Source organism: Schistocerca cancellata, chromosome 1, assembly GCF_023864275.1.
Source record: "Schistocerca cancellata isolate TAMUIC-IGC-003103 chromosome 1, iqSchCanc2.1, whole genome shotgun sequence".
NCBI classification, from domain to species: domain Eukaryota; kingdom Metazoa; phylum Arthropoda; class Insecta; order Orthoptera; family Acrididae; genus Schistocerca; species Schistocerca cancellata.
The window spans coordinates 390,029,148-390,051,578 of NC_064626.1; the positions used below are offsets into that span (position 1 = coordinate 390,029,148).

General features: G+C 39.5%; 1 protein-coding gene across 2 annotated transcripts in view; it reads right to left on the reverse strand.

Annotated features, from left to right (window-relative positions):
- The window catches only part of LOC126175512 (splicing factor 3B subunit 2), a 119,101-nt gene that overhangs the window by 71,285 nt on the left and 25,385 nt on the right, over window positions 1-22,431 (reverse strand). For both annotated transcript variants that reach the window (XM_049922340.1, XM_049922346.1), the window contains one exon: window positions 6,840-7,197. In XM_049922340.1, coding sequence (XP_049778297.1) covers window positions 6,840-7,197 — 358 coding nt within the window. The remainder of the gene's footprint in view (window positions 1-6,839; window positions 7,198-22,431) is intronic.

Consider the following 22,431-nt stretch of genomic DNA (forward strand, 5'->3'; position numbering starts at 1 on the left):
TACCATGTGGGAATTTGAGATATTTCACTTCATTTTTGTCACAGGTAGAGGCTTTAAAGTAATTTTCTATTGCTGTGAAGAGGAAAGTGCAGTGTTGGCTGCCAGCAGACAGTACTTGATGCAACAACAGCGCAACTTTGGATCTTAAATGTCAGGTGCCAACTAGTTAAAATCACACTGCATGTATTTGTCATAGTATAAACTCAGCTTGTAATACATATAACTTACAAACATGTTATTTAATATCACCACAATTGTTTGGTATTGTTTTCAAAAGTTGTTGGAACAGTTTCTGCATTCAAAAATCTATACAACTATTAATCTAGTTGCAAGTTGTCTCGCTGAACGTCTTTTGGTCATACGAGGTGTGGCTAGAAAAAAACCGGACTAGTACTGGTGGAACAATAAAACGAATGCAATAAGGCTGAAAGTCGCGTGGCCTGTCACGTGACTCTCGCTCCGCCTACTGCTCGAGTTTCATCTGCCTCCTGCACTCAGTCTGCCCGTGGCGTCTGTTTTAAGTAGTTGAAGTTTTGTCTGTGCGTCGGAAAATGTTGAGTGTACAGAAAGAACAGCGTGTTAACATCAAATTTTGTTTCAAACTAGGAAAATCTGCAAGTGAAACGTTTGTAATGTTACAACAAGTGTACGGCGATGATTGTTTATCGCGAACACAAGTGTTTGAGTGGTTTAAACGATTTAAAGATGGCCGCGAAGACACCAGTGATGACACTCGCACTGGCAGACCATTGTCAGCAAAAACTGATGCAAACATTGAAAAAAATCGGTAAACTTGTTCGACAAGATCGCCGTTTAACAATCTGAGCAGTGTCTGAGTTAACAGGAGTTGACAAGGAAAGTGTTAGGCAGATTCTTCATGAACAAAGTGTGTTCAAAAATGGTTCCAAAGTGTCTCACAATTGAACAGAAGGAACGCCGAAGAATGATTTGTTCTGACATCCTGGAAAACATTGAAAGTGATCCCACCTTCTTACAAAATGTTATTACTTGCGATGAATCGTGGTTTTTTACTTACGATCCCGAAACTAAACGCCAATCGATGCATTGGAAAACTCCTGGTTCTCCACGACAAAAAAAAGCACAAATGTCAAAATCGAAATTCAAGGCAATGATGATTGTTTTTTTTTTTGACATCAAAGGGATTGTGCACATTGATTGGGTACCAGAGGGACAAACAGTGAATCAGCATTACTACATTAGCGTCCTGGCTACCCTACGTGAGCGAGTACGGAGAAAACGGAACGATTTGTGGAGAAAAAAGTCATGGATCCTTCACCAAGACAATGCCCCAGCTCACAGTGCGTTGTCAGTGAAGACGTTTTTGGCAAAACACAACATTCCCATCTTAGATCATCCACCCTACTCACCTGATATGGCCCCCTGTGACTTTTTTCTTTTCCCTAAAGTCAAGTCAGCTTTGAAAGGAACTAGATTTGAGACTGTTGAAGCAGTAAAAGAAAAAGCGATGGAAGTAATGTATGGACTTACCGAAAATGATCTGCAGCATTGCTATGAACACTGGAAAATTCGTATGGAGCGGTGTAGAGACCGAGGAGGAGAGTACATTGAAGGAGATAACATGAAATTGTAAATAATTGTAAATAAATGTTTTTTCCAGCATCAGTCCGGTTTTTTTCTAGCCGCACCTCGTATAACTGTTTCACATGACTGGTCACAGTTTGCAGCACAGCAGCGCTATTAATGTTTTCTCCAAAATTCTCATAAAATCTTGAGTGAAAACAAACTCTGCCCTATATTCATTGTATTATAAATGCAACTCAGTGCTGACTGCAAAAGCGCCAAATCCAGCAGTGACTGCTGACGACAGGACACAGGAATTTGAAACTGAAGCATTTAAAAAAAAAAAAAACCTGCAGTAGCAGAATTTCATGAGAGTGTAAAGACACTATTTTAAATGAAGAAATTCTGTTTGCAAATGAGCAGCAGTCTTCAATTAGCAGCAGCTTGAAAGCTTTACAAAGGCCGACATTCTCCTCCACAAACTGGAAAAATGAAAATTATCGGCAGTGAATGAATGAATTCATTGAAGGTGAGCAGTGTTTTGTTAACAGTAAAACTGTAGTTTAAGCTTGATGCTATTAAAACTCAATATTTAATAAAGTAATATGTTCTGCACTAGGACATTATCAAATTATTTTTTTAAAAATCATATAACTAATAGAATAAGTGTTCCTTTTTAGGTGATACTAACATTCTGCATGTAAAAACAATGAAGGAGACTATCAAGCTTCTAATACAATGAAAAATGGCGTGATGGAACAGCAAGCTGGAACAGATGTCACAATATTAGCCAATGAGACTACTGTATTCTTGAGAATCATTGAAGTGTGGAATAAGCAGAAATTTTTGTTCCATGTATACATGCAATCTCAACATGATGTACTTGTGCAGTTTTACGGGCTCTTTAGAAATACAATACACAACATGATAATATAGAGGCCATAGTGATTGATAGTGTTAGATACGTGAACAAATGTGTTGATTCTTCGAAGAAAATTGTACATGATCTTTTAATCCAGTTCAGTGCTGGACTCACAAACTGAATCTGACTGCCAACTGTTTTTAAAGAACTTAGCAAGTCAAACACTATGAAAAGCCATTTATAAAGTGAACTTTTGAACACCAGGAAGAGGAAACATTTTTATTTGCAGTTTCTGAAGGAAAGGAATGCACATTTTTTTCCTCATCAAGTTTTTACACACTGGAACTCATGACCCACAGCCACTTACATAGCAGAATATTTTGAAGAAATGGTTGTATTTTTCCACAGTGACAACACATGGGAGTTGTCTAATGCACGCAAGAGTATGTAGATTCCCAGTAGGATGAGGAAGTGAAATGGATTTTTGTGAAGGTCACGTTTTCGAAAGAATGAGTTAACTAATATTGCTGTCTTCTTAAGAGTCTTTGACATATCCCACTTGACACTAATTTCAAACAGGTTGAAGAAGGAATTTTTGTTGATGAACAAATACAATTTTTTAAAAGTACATAAAAAAGTAAGTGCTTCATGGAGAAACTGAGGAGGGATTGACGCCCACTGGATTGCATTTTCAGACAAGGTTGTCAGCTCTCATGGCCACAGGTCTAAATGAACCCATCTTTTAAGTCACAGATTCACATTTTACCCCAAGGGAAATAAGCTTGACCCCCATTATTGCACACATGGCAAGGATACTGCAGTCTGGTCACAGTAGTGCGGCTACTCTGAAGGGGTGTAAATCTCTTCAGAATTTTGCTGAAAAGCGAATGTCCATTGAATCAGATAATGTTGACATAATCTAATTTGTGTGTGCATCAGGAGTCGATAACCAGCAGTTTGCAGTTTTGGCACTGAATGTCATTTGGATCCAGTGTTCCAATGCAGACAGTGTGCAGCTTTTCTCTAACTACAGCGAAGTACTGACAGATTGGTGGTACGATCTCTGGGAAAATAATCTAGAAATCAAGACAACAGTCATTAAAAAAAGAAAAAGTCTGCAGTGTTTGGCTGAAAATTTACATGTCTTAAAATTGTTTTCTTAATTGTGAAGTATAATATAAATGTTTCCTTTCTCCTTCTCAAGTCAGTGTAACGTTAACAAATATGATATGCATGGCGTAACAAATATCATGTAAATGTTAGGTACAGTTTCATTTTTAATGTAACATTTTAGTTAAATAGTACAAAAATATATAAATGAAAAGATAAACTAGCCAGCAGTAAATAACACTGAAAATTACCATTAAAATTCGAAAAAAATAAAACTGACATTGGCCATAAATTACAATTTTTCCCAATGCCTTCTTATGAGTACTGACACTTGCATGGTGTGAACATGTCTGTTTGGCTTTCATGTTATTGACTTCTCAACACAAACTAATGACTTACCTTTTTTTCTTCTTTTAACAAAACCTTAAAAACCTTAGAAAACTCTAATAACCTAATAAGAATCTCACTGATTAATCCAGAAAGGATATTCCATCTTGCACTGCCAGCTATGTTCTGTTTGTAGTTATTGTCACTAGAGATGATCACGTGTGTACCCTGAGGTTACAAAAGTCATGGGATATCTCCTAATATTGTGTCAGGCCTCCTTTGGGCCAGCATAGTGTGGCAACTCAACATGGCACGGAAACCCCTGCAGAAATATTGAGCCATGCTGCATGTATGGCTGTCCATAACTGGAAAAGTTTTGCCAGTGCAGGGAGACTGTGGGGAACAATGGGTGGTTGCGAGATGAGTGACATCAGGTGCTCAGACAGAGTGAAGCTGGGTTTGGAGCTGGGGGCTAGCGGAGTTTAATACTAGGAAAATTATGGGAACAAAGGATGTGTTGCAAGAACTACTCTCACCTGTGTAGTTCAAAAAAAGCTGGCACTGGAGGGAAGGATTCAGGCAGCACAGGTTGTGAATCAGCCATCAAAATCAAACATTTTATGGTCAGGAGTGTGTTTTGCAACAGGGTGGGCAACTCCAGTCTCTGCCACAGATAGAGGATGGTCTTTCATTTGGCTGAACAGCTGGAAAATGCTATGCAGAAATTGCAGCAGATTTGGTATATGACGCGACTGCTTTCACAGATGGCTCTGTCTCTGATGGGATGGATCAGTTCCACTGACAGGCTTCACCTTAAGATCCACACCCAAGTTCAATCATGATTAACCACGTTGGACTCTTCAAAGACCTGCTCATATTCTCCTGATTCACTGTAGTAGTACACTTTTTACTACTAATACTATCAACCAAAGCCAACCTAGCCCCATCAGAGAATCTCGACTCTTCCAGTTTGTACCACTATCCAACCATGACCCCCACCCCCTCACCCATCAAACTGCTCTCCTATCTTCCAGGAATTCCTTACCTGCAACTTGGTCTCACTTTCCCTCCTAAGGTCCCTTCTCAGGACCACAAACCTTTTGATAGAAGACAGAACAGTCATCTGCATCTGCAGGCCAAATCCTTATTTAGTCATCCTTCCTGCAGAAAATTGCTCCATCATTATCACAATGATCTGCAGTGATCACCTGACGGAAGGCACTGTGCGAGTCCTGCACGCACAAGCCTAATCATAGTAGCCCCATCCCAGAGGTCCAATATAACCTCACATTGCCAGTCAAATCCTTAGTTCCATCCCAGACTATTCTCCCCCATATTCATCTCCCTCCTCATCTCAATGAATGGCCCACACACTCACCTTCCACACACTTTCGATATTCATTAACCCAATAATCCTGAATACTACATAGTAGCTGATTACTGTCCTGCTGAATCTTCATTCTCTTTGACCAGTGCCTCCGAACCAACTGCTTACAGTCCAGTCTCCTGTATTAGAGATATGAAATGCTTCCTCCAGATTCTCTCAGCATGATTGATTAACGGTATACTTCTGGGTGTACAGGCGTGTTGTGGTTTCCATTTAATGCACTATACTTTGACAACTGACCCAGCTATAAAATGGAAACGTCAACTTGGCTGTAGACCCAGAAATACACCATTAACCTGTCATGCTCTTAGTTTTATCTTTTTCAAATACTACCTCCCCCAATATTCTGATTTCAAACTCACCACCTCATTCATTACACATTAAGTAATTACATGCTCTCGCACAACTGCTTCTCTTTTGAAGGGAAGAAATACAAACAAATACATCGCATAGCCATTGGCACCTACATGACAGTGCCCTATCCCATCCTACTTATGGGTCATGTAGAGGAAACCCTTCCTAGCCACCCAAACCCTTTCCTAGTTCAGGTTCATTGATTATATCTTCATGTTCCAGACACAAGGCCAAGACACACTATCATCATTCCATCATGACCTCATCTCTTCTCTAGTTCATTTCAGCTGGTCTTCCTCAGCCCAACATACACCTTCCTGGAAGTTGACTTACACATTATTGATTGTTCCATCAATACATCTGTCCATTAAAAGCCTAATGACTATCAACAGTATCTTCATTTTGATAGCTGTCACCCTTTCCACACTAAAAAATTGCTCCCTTATAGCCTGACCACCCTGGATGGCTCATCTGCAACAACGAGAATATCCTTGATCCATATTCTGAAGGTCTCATTAAGGCCTTCACAGGCAGTCACTATCCCCTTCACCTAGTGCGCAGACAAACTTCCCATGCTCTAATCTCACACATCCCTAATCTTCCACCCAATCCCAACAACCAACTGCAAAGGATAACCACTTTCCATCACCCAGTATCATACTGGAATGTAATAACTGAACCGTATCCTTCATCAGACTTTTTAACTAATTATCGTCATACCTGGAAATGAACATTCAACCCAAAATTTTTCCTACCCCTCCCAAAGAGGTGTTATATTGCCCATGTGATCTACACCATATCCTAGTCCACCACTATGCCACATGTGCTCCCACCCTTTTGCCAAATTGGTCATCCCTCTGTGCAACATCTGATACATTCACACAATACATCCACTCCAGTCCCCTTATAGGTTTATCCTATCCCATCAGAGGCAGTGACACCTGGGAAAGCGATCATGTCCATTTACTGAGTCTGCTGCTATTTCTGCACAGTATTTTACATGGGGATTACCACCAACCAGCTGTCCACTCGAATGAATGTACCACGAGCAGAGTTGGCCACCCAATGGCACACATCCTGAGCACAACATGCTCAAATCTACAAACCACCGGAAGTTTCCATTACCAATTTTTCAACAGTAATTAATTATGTCTTTCTGAAACACAATTTGTATAGTTCTCATTGCAATAAAGGTGAACAGATTTTACATCTTCTTTCTGTTTTCCCTCTATGATGAATAAGAAAATAGTTACTCACTCTATTTCCACGTCAGGCTCTTTTTCACCAGTCTCCTTATCTGGCTGCTTCTTTGCCTCTGCCTTCTGCTTTTGCTGTTCCTGTTGCCTATGTCTTGCTCTTTTCTTTCGTTTCTTTTTCCTTTTGTTCTTGCTTTGTCGTTCTGCCTGAGGCTGCTGAACCTGCTGTGCAGGAGGTTCAGAGGCTACAGTTTTGGGCTTGATTTTTTTCTCCTGTTCTTGTTCTTCCTCTTCTTCCTCCTCCTCCTCCTCTTCTTCTTCTTCTTCCTCCTCATCTTCCTCTTCTCCTTCATACACATTTCTCAGGCCTGGGGTGCTGATGACTGGCGCAGGTGGTGGCTCAGGAACTTCTTGCTCCTCTATAGCAAAACAATGGTGGTTAAAATAATGAGAGAAATATAGTTATGCATTTGCAAAACGTTTCAAAATTAAAACAGAGTCAACATAATGAAATGTTAGAATCACAAATCCATCCATCTACCTTGAAAACACAATGTAATTCGATAGATAAAAATTCTACTCATCAAGCAGCAGCAGGAGAACACATATATAAAAAAAGTATTATGTATGCAAGCTTTCAGAGCCTGTGACTCATTATTCTGGCAGAAGGGTTGAAGGAGAAAGAAGAAGTGTGAAGGAAAATGACTGGTGAGATTTAGGAGAAGTGGTAGAGTTCAGAAAAGTCACCCAGAACCCGGAATCAACGGAGACATACCAGATAGGATCAGAAGGATCTCACCCCGTTCAGTAAGTCTCCCGTGACCTGGGGTTCTGGGTGACTTTTCTGACCTCTACCCCTTTCCCTAAACCTCACCAGTCCTTTTCCTTCTTCTCCCCTTTTCCTTCTCCTTCAACCCTTCTGCCAGAAGGGGACAATGGCTCCAAAAGTTTGCATACGTAATACCATTTTTATACATGTTCTCCCACTGCCACTTCGTGAGTAGATTTTTTATCTGTCCAATTACATGTATCTTCAAAAATTGATTATTTTCATTGATCTATGTTAAAAATATTTTGTTTGATTGCTCACATAAATTTCACATCATAGCTTCAACACAAATACATCTGGTCACTATGAAGAAACTTCATTTGTATGTGAACACAATGGAATCCTTTGCCCGTGATTTGTGCCTCTCTACCCTGAATATGGCAACATGATGTAGTTTGTTCATCATGTCAATCATCAACTGTCATTCACTGTTAATGTACTGTTCTGTATACATTGAAACAAATCATTGCTACAGCTGAAAAGATGTGATGAATGACAGAAATAAATCCTTGAATTCAATCCTGGACCATTGGATTTGTAATCTGTCACTCACTCACTGAACAACACTCAAGTGTGGAACTCAAAATTTTCCTCAAAAGGTTGCAACATGTAGTATTTTATGTGAGGGATCATGACCTCATTCTTGATGAGTGCTTACTGTTCACCAGTAAACACCCAATTCTTTAAAGAATTGAACTCTCCTGCATAAAATAGCTTCAAACTACTGATTATCTTATAAATGAGTTTATGTGTTTTAAATAACTGGCGTTCAGCACATAAGTGAGAAAAGTTTTAGTAAAGATTTGAAATTATTGTTAAAGTTAACTGGAAGATGGTAAGTGCTCTTATTACGCAGCACTGGATGACCATAGTCTGGGTAATTTGGGCTCCATTTTAAACGAAAGCTAGTTTTTCATGCATCTCAGTCTTCATGACATATCTCCTGAACTATGCATCATACAGAGATATAATTTTTCAGGTACATACAGTGGTGTATGTGGATATTGTCTGCAAATTGTGTTGCAAATATAGTTGACAGTAAAGAAGTAGTAAATTAAACTCCACGCCTGATGCTAAAGTTTGACTGCATGAAGAGTGAAAATACAGTAAGCAACAATATTTCTTCCTTTCATCATTGTGTGTGTGAGGGAGGGAGTAGTCTCAGTGAAATGAAGTTTTGTAAAAGTTTGAAACTATGTGTAAAGTTTACTGGGAGTTACTAAGTGCTCTCATTCTTAAATACTGGATGAATTTAGTCAATTTATTTGTGCACCGTCAGTTACATTGCCTTAAGACAAACATACAATTTTTAACTGTAATACTTAGTTTAATGCATTAAACTTTCAACATAAGATTATATCTCTTAATGAGTATATTATGACAGCATTTTAAATTGCTAAATTTGATCAATAATTACTCAAAGTACTTAAAAATCAAACTTGTTGCCCCTGAAGGCCATTAGATAGCCAACCTGCTATTAGTACCAGGTTCCAGGGTAGCAGTTGAGTACAGATTCTCCTGCAAAATAATTTGGGCAAGGACAAGTGTTACAGGAGAATCAAGGCATGGACATCGAATGCTTTTAGAGACCACCCCTCTAAGCAGTACTAGTGGCAGAACAGTTGAGAGCAAACTTTGAGAATATTGCATGTAAATTTCTTGGCCATGTTGTAGTTTTAAATGGAGATTTTTAACTTACCAGCTATAGACTGGGAGACTCAAGTGATTACAGTGGGTGAGAGAGATAAAAGATCATGTGAAATAGTTCTAAGCGCTTTATCCAAAAATTTCATAGATATATGTCAGATAACTGACTCGTGAAGATAATATCTTAGACCAGCTAGTGACGAATGGACCCAAACTTTTTCAACTTGGAGTAGAACAGTCAACCAGTGATCACAAGGCCACTACAGCATCAATGAATACAGCTGTAAATAGGAATACAAAGAAACACAGGAAGATCTTCCTGCTCAGCAAAAGTGATAAGAAACAGATTACCCGAGTGGTCAGCTTGAAAATTTCATCTTCGGCACTAGCAACTTTGAGTCTCGATGGACAAAGTTCAAGATCACTGTACAACATGCTTTAGATAGGTATGTGCAAAGCAAAGTTGTGAATGTTGGAAAAGACCCACTGTTGTTCAACAGTCACGTTCAAAAACTTTCACGAAAGCAAAGAGTGTTTCACTGCAAATTTAAATGTAGTCAAAGCCTCAAAGACACATTAAAGTTTAATGAAGCCAAAATTAGCATAATGAGACCCATGTGTTAAGGTGTTCAATGAATTTGAAAGAAAAATTCTGTCTACCAATTTGATAGAAACTCCTAAGAGGTTTTGGTCATATGTTAAATCAGTAAACAGATTGGAACCAACTGTCGAGACACTCCTTGAGCATAAACGCTGCGAAACAGAGGACGACACAGAAAACGCCAAATTCCTAAACACATTTTTCCAAAACTGTTTCACAGGGGAATATCACACTGTAGTGCCTCTTTTAAATCATCACACAAATGACAAAATGGCTGATATCGAAATAAATGATTGTAGGACAGAAAAGCAACTGAAACAGCTCAACAGAAGGAAGGCCACTGGACTTGAAAGGATACCAGTAGCATACCGCAGGTATTTGGAGGACCAAAGTGTTCCTTATGATTGGAAAAAAGTACAGGTCATTCCTGTTTCCTAGACAGGTCATTCAACAGATGTACAAAACTATACCCCTCTAATTCTGGTAACGGTTGGCTGTAGAATTTTGGGACATGTGGGTTCTGAAAACAATGGTTTTGTGAAACTCAGCTCACCACACTGCAGCCTTATAAACAAAATGCCAATGTACAAAACATCAGCCCAACTGTGTGGTTGGACTGAAAAGTTTCTAGCAAACAGAACACTACATATCACTCCGAATGAAGAGAAGTCTTTAGACATAAAAGTCACTTCGGGCGTGCCCCAGAGGAGTGTTACAGGACCAACACTTTTTCGCAATATATATAAATGACCTAGTCGATAATGTTGGAAGTTCCATGTGGCTTTTACTGGTTGATGCTGTTGAATAAAGAGAAATCGTGATGATAGAAAATTGTAGCAAAATGCAGGCTGACCTGCAGAAGATTGATGGTTGGTGCAGGGACTGGCAACTGACTTCAACTTAAATAAATGTTATGTACTGCAAACACATAGAGAGAAAGACCCTTTATTGTATAGTTACACAATTGCAGAACAATCACTGGAAGCAGGTTTTTTTTTTTTTTTTAAATACCTAGTAGAATCTGTACGGAGTGATTTCATATGAAATGACCATATAAAATTAATCACAAGTGAGGGACATGCTAGACTGAGGTTCATCAGAACAGTCTTCGGAACATGTAGTCCATCAACAAAGGAAGTAGCTTACAAAATACTCATTTGACCAATACTTTGATATTTCTAGTCAGTGTGGGACCTGTATCAGATAGGATTGATACGGAGCTCGAGAAGATACAAAGAACAGTGACACGTTTCATTACAGTTTCATTCAGTAAGCACAAATGCGTCACAGAGATGATCAACCATCACCGGTGGGAGACACTGCAAGAGAAGCATTCTATATCATAATGTGTTTCACTGTTAAAGTTCTAAGATTGTAAGCTTTTAGAAGAGTCAACAAATACGAGGGTCATTCAGTAAATAAAGAGACAAATAGGTCTGGAGAAAAAGTGTTTATTTTTACAAAACAATACTTTTTTTACTTTTCAACATAATCCCCTTGAACATTTATGTACTTGTTCCAATGGGCTACAAGTGTTTTTATTGTGGCTGCAAAGAACTATTTATGTTTGAAGCAATTTCCCACAAACTTTTTCATGTCCTCGCTGTCCTGGAACTTCTTCCCAAGTAATGCCTCCTTCAGTGCATCAAACAAATGGAAATCACTAGGTGCTAAATCAGGACTGTAAGGGGGATGAGACAGTACTTCCCAGCCCACTTTGTCGATGGTTTCATGGGTTAGTTGAGCAATATGAGGATGTGCATTGTCTTGCTGGAGAATTGCACCTCTCCACTTTCTCTACTGGTTGGCTTCACCTCGTTTACATGCAAATCCAAGTAATACTGCCTGTTCATTGTACACTGCTCTTTGAGATCATCACAAAAAACTGGACCTTCAGCATCCCAAAACACCATCAAAGTGACTTACTGTTGATGCTTGGGTTTTGTATTTTTTCTTTGACAGGTGAGTTGGTGTCCTTCGACTCCGTACTTTGTCTTTTTGATTCTGGCTCATAACAGTGAACCCAAGTTTCATCACAAGTTAAAATTCTGTTGAGGAAGAGCTCGCCTTCTCTTTCATAATGTTCCTTTAGCTCTGTGCACACTCTAAACCTTGTTTCCTTATGTAGCTGCGTCATCTCCTTCGGGACCCATCTTGCTCAGGTTTTGCGGTACTTCAGCTTGTTACAGATAATGTTATGAACAGTAGTAGTTCTAACTTGAGCCTTATCAAGTATCATTTCCACAGTCACACAGCGGTCGCCACAAGTAATGTCATCCATTCGACTTTCAAAGTGAGGGAGTTGAAACTGCAACTGGTCAGACAGAACAGTGTTCATCAGTCACCGAGTTGTGGCCATTTCTGAACTGCTCTAGCCACCTGTAAAAATTTGCATGATTCATACAACCATCACCATAAACTTTAGGCATTCTAAAGTATATATTCACTGGTTTCTCACCTTCAGCAAGTAAAAAACGAATAACAGAAAGTTGTTCAACTAATGTTGAAACGTATTTTTGAGGCTATAAACAAAACGATGTTGATACATCAGCTGATCAGTGCTTATCCCAGTGATACCAAATTAAAGGCATAAAAGTACCAAACTTATCTTACTAACAGTTTTTTTCCCCAGATCAATTTGTCTCTCTAATTATTGAATGACCCTCATATATTGCCTCCTACTACGTATAACTCATGAAAAGACCACGAAGATAAAATTGGACATTCAAATCCACTCACTCAGAGGCTTAACAGCAATTGTTCTTCCCATGATATATTCATGACTGGGAAAGGAAAGGGGGGAAGTGACAGTGGTACACAAAGGTGGCTCGTGCAGTATAGATTTAGACTTAATTGTAGACATACATATATGAGGCTCAGAACATTAGTAGTGGTAATTATTTATTTACAACTTATACACAACAGACACATTTCAAAAGTGTACTCTTCTAAGAAGTGGTCACCAGCACTGTGTGTATCCTGGGTTGTTGATCCAATGAAGTGGAGGGCTACACTGGTGGTAGTCTAACTGCTGGCAGGGCCTCCCAAGCCGGACAGGTCTCTATAGAGAATCCAGACAAAGGGTGTCTCACAACGTCCCATCTAGTGTCCTGTGCTGTCCTGTCCTATCCCATCCCCTACTCTCCCTTCCTTTCCTTTTCCTCTCTGTGATTATGTGGCAGCACGCACAGACTCCTAATGTGGACAGCAGAAGATCCTTGGAAACCAGGACAGCGGTGATGCACATAGGCCTTGCTGCGAAGGGACAGATAGCGTTCTGTAGTCGTGGTGAAGACAAACTATCTAAGGCGTAAGGCCCTGACGTAAAACCATGGCAGGTGTCCAGGCCATGAGATGGCAGCCCCACCAGGACACTTGGGGGTTGTGGGCTGATAACCCGCACTACCAAAAAACACACATCACAGAAACTAAAAGGATCAACAGCCAGATGGATCTTAAGGATATGACTTTTCGCTTGAAAAGGAAAACCTGTACTGGTTTTTGGAATGTAAGGATGTTGAGAGAGGCAGGAAGGCTAAGACAGGTAGAAAAACAGATGGAGAGCTACCAACTAGATATATTCGGACTAAGCGAAATAAGGTGGTCAGAATCTGAGGGATTCCAAACCCAAAATGGTGGAGTGCTGCTGTATGTGTGTCAGACAGGTGAGAACGCGATGCACAGGAATGAGGTAGGGCTCTTACTATCTAAAAGCAGCAAGAAGAGTGTACTGGAGTGCAAACCAGTCTCAGAATGGATAAAAACCACACACTTCAAAAGAAACGTGTGATATGTCACGGTAATTCAATGCTATGCACCTATAGAAATAGCTAAAGGAGAATTAAAAGATGCATTTTATACAGAGCTTAATCAGGGTGTATACGGGGACAAGGAAAAAAATTCCCGGATTATTCCCGGATATTCCGTTTAAAAAATATGCTTTTTCCCGGGCGAAAATACACTTTTTCTGTGCTAAGTGACAGTGGGTTTTCCGTAGATTTTCCCTCGGAACTGTAAAACTTATCAATCCTTTGAATGGTTAACGTTTTATACAATCGCGCAGAACTTCCCGGGAAAAAAAAGAAAAGACAGGGCAGAGAAGTTTTGGAAAGACCTTTGATTTGCAGCAACATATACGCTGCATATTTTCGTATTACGAAAGTATAAATTCGAATTGCACCAAACAGCGCATTAGTTTCCGGAGCGTTGAAACCGAGGTTGCGATGTCCTTTTGTAAGCGAGTCATATCTCAAGCCACGAGATCTCGCCAGCCGATGACAGCAGCTATTCAGAGCATAGGACACGTGTTATAGTCAGCCAATAGCAAGATCACTGGTTACATAGCGCGAACACGCAAGAGGAAAAGTTAACGGTTTACATTAATGTACACAGTATCGTATATCTACAAGAAAAGCTAAGCTTTCACATATAATTTTGGTCTCTAAGATTAACATGCTACAACAGAAGCTAAGTTTTCACATGTAATATTGATTTTTTTGTGTGTGTGTTACACTTTAAGATACATCACACAAATGTGCCAGTAAATTTAAAATTCTGACATAAATGTCTCGGTTCGAAATTCTTATAAGTGGCTGGTCCTCAAACTGTTCAGTTACAAACGCTCTGTGATTTAGATATCCATCCCACTTTCTCACACGTAACATAATTCAGAAATTTACTTTGAAAGTAACGCTATTCTAACCACCGTTCGCAATACTATCCAGAGACTGGTAGAAATAGGTTCGATTTACCAGTTGCCAGAAAGCGCCAGAAAAACAGGCATTATTGTGCGTGTGCAACTGTATTGGTGTAGGAAGCCCGCATGTTCGTGTGTATAAAGCACTGACAGAGCTTACATTACACCATAAAAGAAACAGGTCATCAGAGGGTACTCCAAAGAGCATCGGAATTTCGTAAACTATACTAAAATGCATAATTCGGCTTGAGTGCAAACTGGCTTTTTCCAGATTCACAATGAAGTAGGTCCCATCTGATATTAAGCTTTTCAGTGTGGTTTTTGGGATGTAAATTTTCTTGGAGTACCAGTACTCTGCAATCTCATTTTTGGTTCTTTATTATGGCATAATGCCATGTATGGCAGAAGATGATAACGTGCACTTGAAATTCAGCGAACAGTTGGAACTAGGCAATACTGTAGAATGAAACACTTCGTTTCAAATAAAATTACTGCCTCAGCGGAAAGATTAATAAAGCCAAATTTCTTTAGCAAACTTGCAAAAATAACTTCACTGTTCTGCAAGGCGATTAATGTTTGACTGCTATAAACTTGAAAATAAAATAAAATCAGAAAACTGAAATTAATAATATATTTTTGCCCTCCGTAATTATGTGAATGTATTTTAATTCACCTGATATCTGTTTTGTTTTCATTTGATGTGGGAGCTGTACACGAAGAGAAGCAGCGAAATCACTTAACGTAAACACGGGTCACGTGGAGGTTAACCCCCTCCCCACAACAACTCTGTGCAAGAGTGAATCTGGCAGCTAGGGCACGGGAGGAAATTTTTTCTCGTTTGCATCTGGCTGCTTGCTGCTACTACCGATACAGCTAACAGCCAAACTTCAAGTAGCGGGAAGCGGGAGAAAGTACTGCTTATACGCGAGTCAAATGCGCATGCGCAACAGACCGCTGGCAATTGGTCAAACGAACCTAATGTGAACAGTTGTGACGTCATGCTCATAGCAAGCAGTTTATTGTTACAATGAATTACAGTCTGCACCCTACGACCTTTGACATAGTTTTGCTATTTGCAGACGTTTGTGCGTGCACGGTGTTTTGTTGTTGTAAATTGCACATTTCCTTTGCCACTAAAGTTTTATATTTTTCCCTCTCGTTTATATTTTCTTGCAGCAGTATCATTCTCCAGTAGCAGCATACAATAACATTCTTTGCTAGAGATTCAATTCTGCAGTCAAAATTACAAAAATTTAACTAAAAGCTAAAACAATGAAAAATTCCCGGAATTCCGAAAAATTCCCAGGTTTTTCCCGGTTTTCTCCCGGATGAAAAAATTCCCGGGTTTTTCCCGGATTTCCCGGTTGTCCCGGATCGTAGACACCCTGTTAATGGACTGACTTGCACGCAAAAGTTGGTCCAGAAAATGAAGGGCTTGAACATATCATGGGCGTGCATGGCATGGAGATCAGAAATGTAAATGGTGAACTGTTGTGCTGAACATGACCTAGTCATTAGAGGCACATTGTTTCCACATCATAACAGCCATAAGATAGCGTGGGTTTCTCCAAACTACATTAGTGAAAATCAAATAGACCACATAGCCATAAGCCGCAAGTTTCGACACACACTGTTAGATGTCAGAAGTAGAAGAGGAGCAGATGTTGGACATGACCACCACCTAGTTTTAGAGGAATTAGGACTGAAGACAGTGGCAAATAGAACCAAGCTCAATCACAGGAGCAAGAAAATAGATGTGGCAAGGTTAAAAGACTAACAGATCAAAGAAACATTTGCCCTTGAACTACAAAACAAATTCCAGGTCCTCTCTGCAGAAAACTTTAGGGGAGAGGGAACTGAAACAGGCTGAAAAAAATCTTAGGATTTAAGGCACACCAAAGGAAGGAATGTCTCTCCGATGCTACATGGAATGAAATCAGCCACATGAAAGAACTAAAACTTAAGTTAAATCTTTGGAAGACAAGAGCACAGAAGAGTGAAGCACATAAAGAATACACGGAAGTGAACAAAAAAGTGAAAATATGGCCATGTGGAGATAAAAGGAAATGGATAGATGAGCAAGCAAAGTTAGCAGAAGAGGCAGCAAGACAAGGAAACATGAAAGAGCTCTACAATATAACCCAACGGTAATCAATGAAGATGTGAAGGACCAGATAAGAACAAGGATGGGGTGATGCTTACAAATCAACAGGCACAGCTACAGAGATGGGAGAAGCACTTCAAGGAACTGTTAAACTCTGAAGACAACCAAGAGGAACAGGTAAGAGATGTTCCAGAGGAAGTTGAATGTGGGATTTTAGAATCTATGCTTCCCTGGTGTGTGAATATCTTTCGTGTTGCTATGGGCAACTATGGACGCTATGATGGAATTTTATTCCGTGTATTGAGCTTGTGAGCGGGTGATGTTGAGGGTATTAGATTAGGAAATGAGACACTTAAAGTAGTAAAGGAGTTATGCTATTTGGGGAGCAAAATAACTGATGATGGTCGAAGTAGAGAGGATATAAAAATGTCGACTGGCAATGGCAAGGAAAGCGTTTCTGAAGAAGAGAAATTTGTTAACATCAGGTATAGATTTAAGTGTCAGGAAGTCATTTCTGAAAGTACTTGTATGGAGTGTAGCCATGTATGGAAGTGAAACATGGACGGTAAATAGTTTGGACAAGAAGAGAATAGAAGCTTTCGAAATGTGGTGCTACAGAAGAATGCTGAAGATTAGATGGGTAGATCACATAACTAATGAGGAAGTACTGAATAGGATTGGGGAGAAGTTTGTGGCACAACTTGACCAGAAGAAGGGATCGGTTGGTAGGACATGTTCTGAGGCATCAAGGGATCACCAATTTAGTATTGGAGGGCAGCGTGGAGGGTAAAAATCGTAGGGAGAGACCAAGAGATGAATACACTAAGCAGATTCAGAAGGATGTAGGTTGCAGTAGGTACTGGGAGATGAAGAAGCTTGCACAGGATAGAGTAGCATGGAGAGCCGCATCAAACCAGTCTCAGGACTGAAGACCACAACAACAACAACAACAACAACAACAACATTGAGCTTTATGTAGTAATGTATTAATAAATTGTTCCTATCAGAAACTGCCCATTATTTACTCTGCCAACAGGTTATGGGCCCAGAATTATTAAACGGCGTAATATTCTAAATAAAAATTAAGAGATCACAGGCTCAGAAAAATTAGCACCGGCACGCGGTAATTTGGAATGACGTTATCGGTAAAATCATGGTGCCAGTAAATACCAATTCATTATCTATGATCGAAAAACTGATGGGAAGAGAAAACTACAGTACCTGGCAGTTAGCTATGCGAACATATTTAGAACTGAACAATTGTGAGGATGCATCAGTGGTGAAGTACAGGATGCAACTAAAGTTTGTGCAGCAAGAGCCAAAATTATACTCTCCGTCCATCCGTCGATATATGTTCACTTGGAAGATACATCTACAGCAAAAGAAGCGTGGGACAAGCTAAAGCAAGTCTATGAAGATTCTGGTCTCTTCAGAAGGATAGGGTTATTAAAAACGTTACTGTCAACCGGACTGGAGTATTGTTCGTCAGCAGAAGAATATGTGTCGAAGATAATTTCCACGTTACAAAAATTAAATGGCTTGAATTTTGAAGTGAAAGAAGAATGGATTCGGTGTATTCTGCTTGCAGGATTACCAGACGAATATAAGCCTATGGTTATGAGCTTAGAAAATTTAAACGTGCCGATCACAGGAGCCTCCATAAAAAACAAATTACTGCAAGAAATAAACGATGAAGCTTGGAATAAACAATCGATTAGTGATGCTGCTCTGCGAGTCAACAAGAAAAAGAGTGAAGTAATATTATAAAAGGATCCCAGGTGCTACAACTGCTACAAGTACAGGCATCTGGCTAAAAACTGCCGCAGCAAGAAGAAAAGCAACGAAAAAACTTCGGCCAAAACAGCCAGCTACCAGACGTTTCTCACAACAGCAGCTGCAGTTAAAGATACACGGACAGAATGGTACATAGACTCAGGCGCATCAGCGCACTTCTAAATATCCTTGTAATGGAAGTAGTGTTGAAGCATTGGCAGGCTCACAAGTTTTACTAGCAAATAATGAAAACTTACCCGTAAAAGGTATAGGATCTTTACTTGTAGATGTTCTCACTGATAATAAGAAAGCTAGAATCAAAGTAGAGGATATGTGATTCAGCTTAGCACAAATCTACTGTCTGTTAGTAAAATAGTAGAAAAAGGTCATTCGACTTTATTTGACAAACACGGTTGTTGTATTTACGACGCATGCAAAAATATGGTTACTAGTGCATCATTAGCAAACGGAATGCACTGACTAGACCAACCACGATTGAAATTCTGAAGCAAAATCTATACTGCAGGCAAATAGCGCAGACTTGTGGCATAAAAGACCAGGCCATATGCATTCTGAAGCTATGGATGCACTTTGTAATGGCCTGGCTAGTGGAATTTCATATAAGGGAACCATAAATACTCCCTGTGCAATTTGCTTAGAGGGAAAACAAACAATACTTCCTTTTCCACGATCTAGCTCAAGAGCCACAGGAATTCTCGAGCTAGTTCACTGAGATTTGTGTGGGCCGATGCAAACTAGATCAGTTGGAGGAGCCAAATACTTGATTAGTCCAGAGAAGTATTTGTATATTTCCTCAGAAATAAACATCAAGTAACACAACTGATATGAGACTTCAAAAATCTACTAGAAATGCAAACTGGAAAAAGATCTGCACTCTACGCACTGATAATGGCACAGAATATGTGAATGATAATCTGATATACACTAGAACAAAATGGAGTGGTGAGTGTTACAACCTTGCAATAGTAGAAAAAGCAAGATGCCCGCTCGCTGAAGTAAATTTGCCAAATAACTTCTGCACAGAAGCAGTCTCCGCTACAGTTTATTTAATTAATAGGTCCCCAACTAATTCACTAAAGAACAAGACCCCAGAGGAAGCTTGGACAAACAAGAAGCCGAATCTTAAGCATCTTAGAATATTTGGAAGTAAGGAATATGCTCACATTCCAAGAGCCAACAGACAAAAATGGGACAAAAAAGTGTTGAGTGTATTTTGGTAGGATACTGTGAAGATTCAAAAGCATACATACTTTCTGAACCTAACTGTCAGAGAATCATAAAAACAAGAGATGTGATTTTTGATGAAGATACTTCGAAACAGTGTAAAGAGGGAACTGAGTCAAAGGAACCAAGTCGACTGTTTCTCCCACAGACAGAGATGAAGCAAGATGAAGTAACTACAACTGAATTAGAAGAAACTGAACCTGAACCTGAGAGTGTAACATCAAGTAGTAGTTCAGTGAATACTAGGAGCAATGACGAAACAAGTCCAGACGATCCAATTAATGATAATGAGCAACTGCAGCAAATACGAAGGTCATCGAGAATCCCAAAGCCAAAGAAACTGCCTGACTTTCTAACTTATCAGTCTAAACAGTCAACTGACTCCAATCTTTTGACATTAGAAGAAGAGATGATGTCAGACAATGCTGGAAACTGACTGAAGGCAATACAAGACGAGTTACAATCTCACAGAGAACCACATGTGGGAGTCTGCTGATTGACCTTCAGATAAAAAGCCATTAAAAGAAAAATGGGTATTTAAAAGAAAGAAAGATATGAAAGGTCTCTTTGTACGTTATAAAGCACGGCTAGTGATAAAAGGTTGTGGTCAGAAGGAAGGCCTGTACTATGATGAAACATATGCACCAGTCGTAAGATATAGCTCACAAAGGTATTTATTTGCTATGGCTGCTAAATATGATCTTGACATTGATCACTTAGATGTTGTTACAGCTTTCTTACAAGGTGACTTACATGAAGCGATTTATGCGAAAGTTCCAGAAGTAGATCCAGTTACAAATACAGTGAAAGATAATGGTATAAAAAGACGAAAAAAGGCAGTATATGAATTGAAGCAAGGTGGTCACTGCTGGAACTTGAAATTAGATGGTACACTTATGAATCTAAACTTCAAAAGGTCAACAGCTGAACCTTGTGTCTATTACAAAAATCAAGGTTCTGACATTTTAAACAGTTGCTTTTTATGTGGACAATTCATTTTTAATAACAATTCACAAGACAGAGATGCTTTTAAAAGCAAACTCAGAGAAAAATTTAAGCTGAAAGGTCTTGGTGAAGTTTCAAACTGTTTAGGCATCTGGACCACTAGTAACCCCAAGGAAGGTTATTTGTAGATGGATCAGGCACACCACGTAGAACAAATTCTTAACAGATTTAATACGAAAGAGTGTAACCCAATATGTACACCACTGGACACTAATCAGATGCTCACTCAAGATATGGGTCCAAAAACAGAACAAGATCAAGAAGCTATGAATAACATACCCTATCATGAAGTAATAGGTAGTTTAATGTATGTTCAATTAGGAACAAGGCCAGACCTATCCTTTCCGATAGGAATTGTTAGCCATTTTTGTAATAATCCAGGCATACCACACTGGCAAGCAGTCAAAAAGAAACTTCAGATATCTAAAAGGTACTAAGGATATGAAACTTCTGTTTTCCAAATCAGAGGACTGCCACATAGGTTACTGTGATGCAGATTGGGCCAGAGATTCTGAAGACAGGAAGTCAACAACTGGATATCTCTTTAAATATCAAGGAGCAGTGATATCTTGGCAGTGTAAGAAACAGCCAACAGTGGCCTTATCTACAACTGAGGCAGAATATATGGCTCTGACCTCAGCATGTCAGGAGACTCTATGGCTTCAAAGGCTACGAAATGAAATATCAGCAAACCCCAAAAAAGACAGTGTCAAACTATTATGTGACGACAAGGCAGCAATTGACCTGTCTAAGACTAGCGGCTATAAGAGTTGAACCAAACATATAGATACAAGACACCACTTCATAGGGGAAAAACAGTCAGCACCAATTACTGTGGACCACATACCTTCGGACCAAATGCTGGCAGATACAATGACAAAATCTCTGACAAAGGCACGCCATCATCTGCTACTTGCAAGATTTTGGACTGAGAAAGTAGTTTTTTGTGTGTGTGTGTGTGTGTGTGTGTGTTGCAGGCATAATTCTAGTGGGTGGGGGGGGGGGGGGATTTTACAATCTATGACTCCCTAGTGTGTGTTGTGTTGTTATGGGCAACTACAAATGCTATGATTTATTTTATTCCATGTTTTCAGCTTTATGTGTGCAATTTATGTAGTTTGCGTAATGTATTAACACTCTGACATCCAATGACACCACAGTGGTGTCATGTGCATGGTATCGCTCAGTGGCCGGCGACACCACAGTGGTGTTGTGAGCATAGTATCCCTCACTGGACGGCGACAGCACTTTAGTATCTTTTGCATTCTGTTGGTATTTTGTTTAGGTAACAATAAGTTACACACATCAACAAGTTTTTTTATTTGTGCCCTTTCATTATGGCAGACGATACAATTATTTACGATGAATGCGCAGACATCTTGTCTAATGTGCTGGACAACTTGGCCGATTGGGAAGAAGGCACTGGATTTAAATTAAAAAAAAAAAACAATGAGTACTACAGCCAAAACTGCAATAGAAGGAAACTGGATTAAAAAAAAGAAAAAAAAAACACCAAATTTGTCAATGTTATGGGACCCAAACTTAGGAAATGGTTTGCTATCTTTATGGGAACTGCAAAAAAAGCGAGGATCATGATTATTGATCAACGAATCTGTTCGCAAGCACACCGATATTTCACAAAACCATGTCCCGCAACCGATTCAGACAAATATTATCATTTTAAAACTTTTCTGACAACAACAACAAACCAGATAATGCCAACCGCTTTTCAAAGTGCAATTTGTAATTGATT